This window comes from Etheostoma spectabile, chromosome 18 (assembly GCF_008692095.1).
Source record: "Etheostoma spectabile isolate EspeVRDwgs_2016 chromosome 18, UIUC_Espe_1.0, whole genome shotgun sequence".
Taxonomy (NCBI): Eukaryota; Metazoa; Chordata; class Actinopteri; order Perciformes; family Percidae; genus Etheostoma; species Etheostoma spectabile.
In genome coordinates this window covers 708,899-710,070 of record NC_045750.1, presented here as the reverse complement: position 1 = coordinate 710,070, position 1,172 = coordinate 708,899, and the positions used below count along the sequence as shown (strand labels likewise).

Here is a 1,172-nt window from a genome sequence, read left to right as displayed (position 1 = left end):
TCCATCTATTAGCTTTTCCACAAATTTTCTTTAAGTACTTAATTGATATAAAAGTAAATGAGCAGTGGCTCATGTGTGGTCCCCTTCGTAGCCAGAGCAGAGAAATAAAGATGTAGTTGTTAAAGGAATAGTTCAACATTTTGGAAAACACTTCCTCACATGCTTTCTTGCAGAGATGAGAGCAACATCCCTTCCATGTGTGTATGGAAAGTATGAAGCTAATCTGCCAGTTATCTGAGCTCATGACGTCACTGCTCCTGGACCAGAATTTAATAAAGCTTGTTGTTTCCCCCTAAGAATGAATAATTACTGTCAGATTGAAGGTTAACTCACCCGACTGGCCTCCAGCTTGGCCACGTGGTCTCGTCACGGCAGTCACCCGAAATGTCTGATGAGGACCAGCAGCAGCTTCTGACCCCGACCCAGGAACTGAGCCAGAGTCACGCTCCTTCAACAACAATCACACAACAACACAACAACACAACTGGATTCAATTGCATTCTGAAAAAGAGGCGACATTGCTGCTGCTGAATAATGAAGCCGACGCCGAAATGGCAAAAACTGCAGTTAATCAAATGGGCCCATGAGCCTGGTTTCATAAGGGAGTCATTCCTAGGGGGACCAGACAAAATCCAAGCAGTGTTCCCAAATCCCAGCCCTAATTGTCCCGGAAAATAAAGCAAAATCTCAAGCGCTGACTCTCAAGTAGTTCTAGTCTGATAGAACATTTGAAAACAGTTCATGGTGATGGAGTCGCTAAGTTGCTGAGGTTATTGCTAATTTTCGTTAATTCATTATTGAAATGGAGGCTCAGGCTGGTGTCCCGGACCCGATAAAGACGTAGCTAAAAAGCTAAAACGTCCCTCTGCAGGTCCCAGGAGGACCGGGTAGGGAAATACTCCTGGATTACTGCAGTTATACGTGATGCAAACAAAGCATTTTGCAATGTGTGTAGGAAAGAGTTCAGCATTTCACCCAAATTCATGATTTTACATTTGTATTTTGGGGTTTCTATGACAGACAGTTGAGTTACTGAATAAAAATATTACATCATTTTGGGGCAGAGTTTTGAAATTCATGTTACCTAGTCATTCACCAATGTTAAAATGGACAACTTTGTCTCTACAGCTAACTTCACCCGTCAAGACAACTGTGGGTGTGGTTCTTTTTTT

At 42.6% G+C, this 1,172-nt stretch overlaps 1 protein-coding gene across 1 annotated transcript in view; it reads right to left on the bottom strand.

The window, feature by feature from the left end:
- Window positions 1–1,172, bottom strand: part of selenol (selenoprotein L) — a gene marked incomplete at its 3' end in the record, with an annotated part of 23,506 nt that overhangs the window by 15,893 nt on the left and 6,441 nt on the right. Inside the window, 1 exon segment of the mRNA XM_032543694.1 lies at window positions 334–448. Coding sequence (XP_032399585.1) covers window positions 334–448 — 115 coding nt within the window.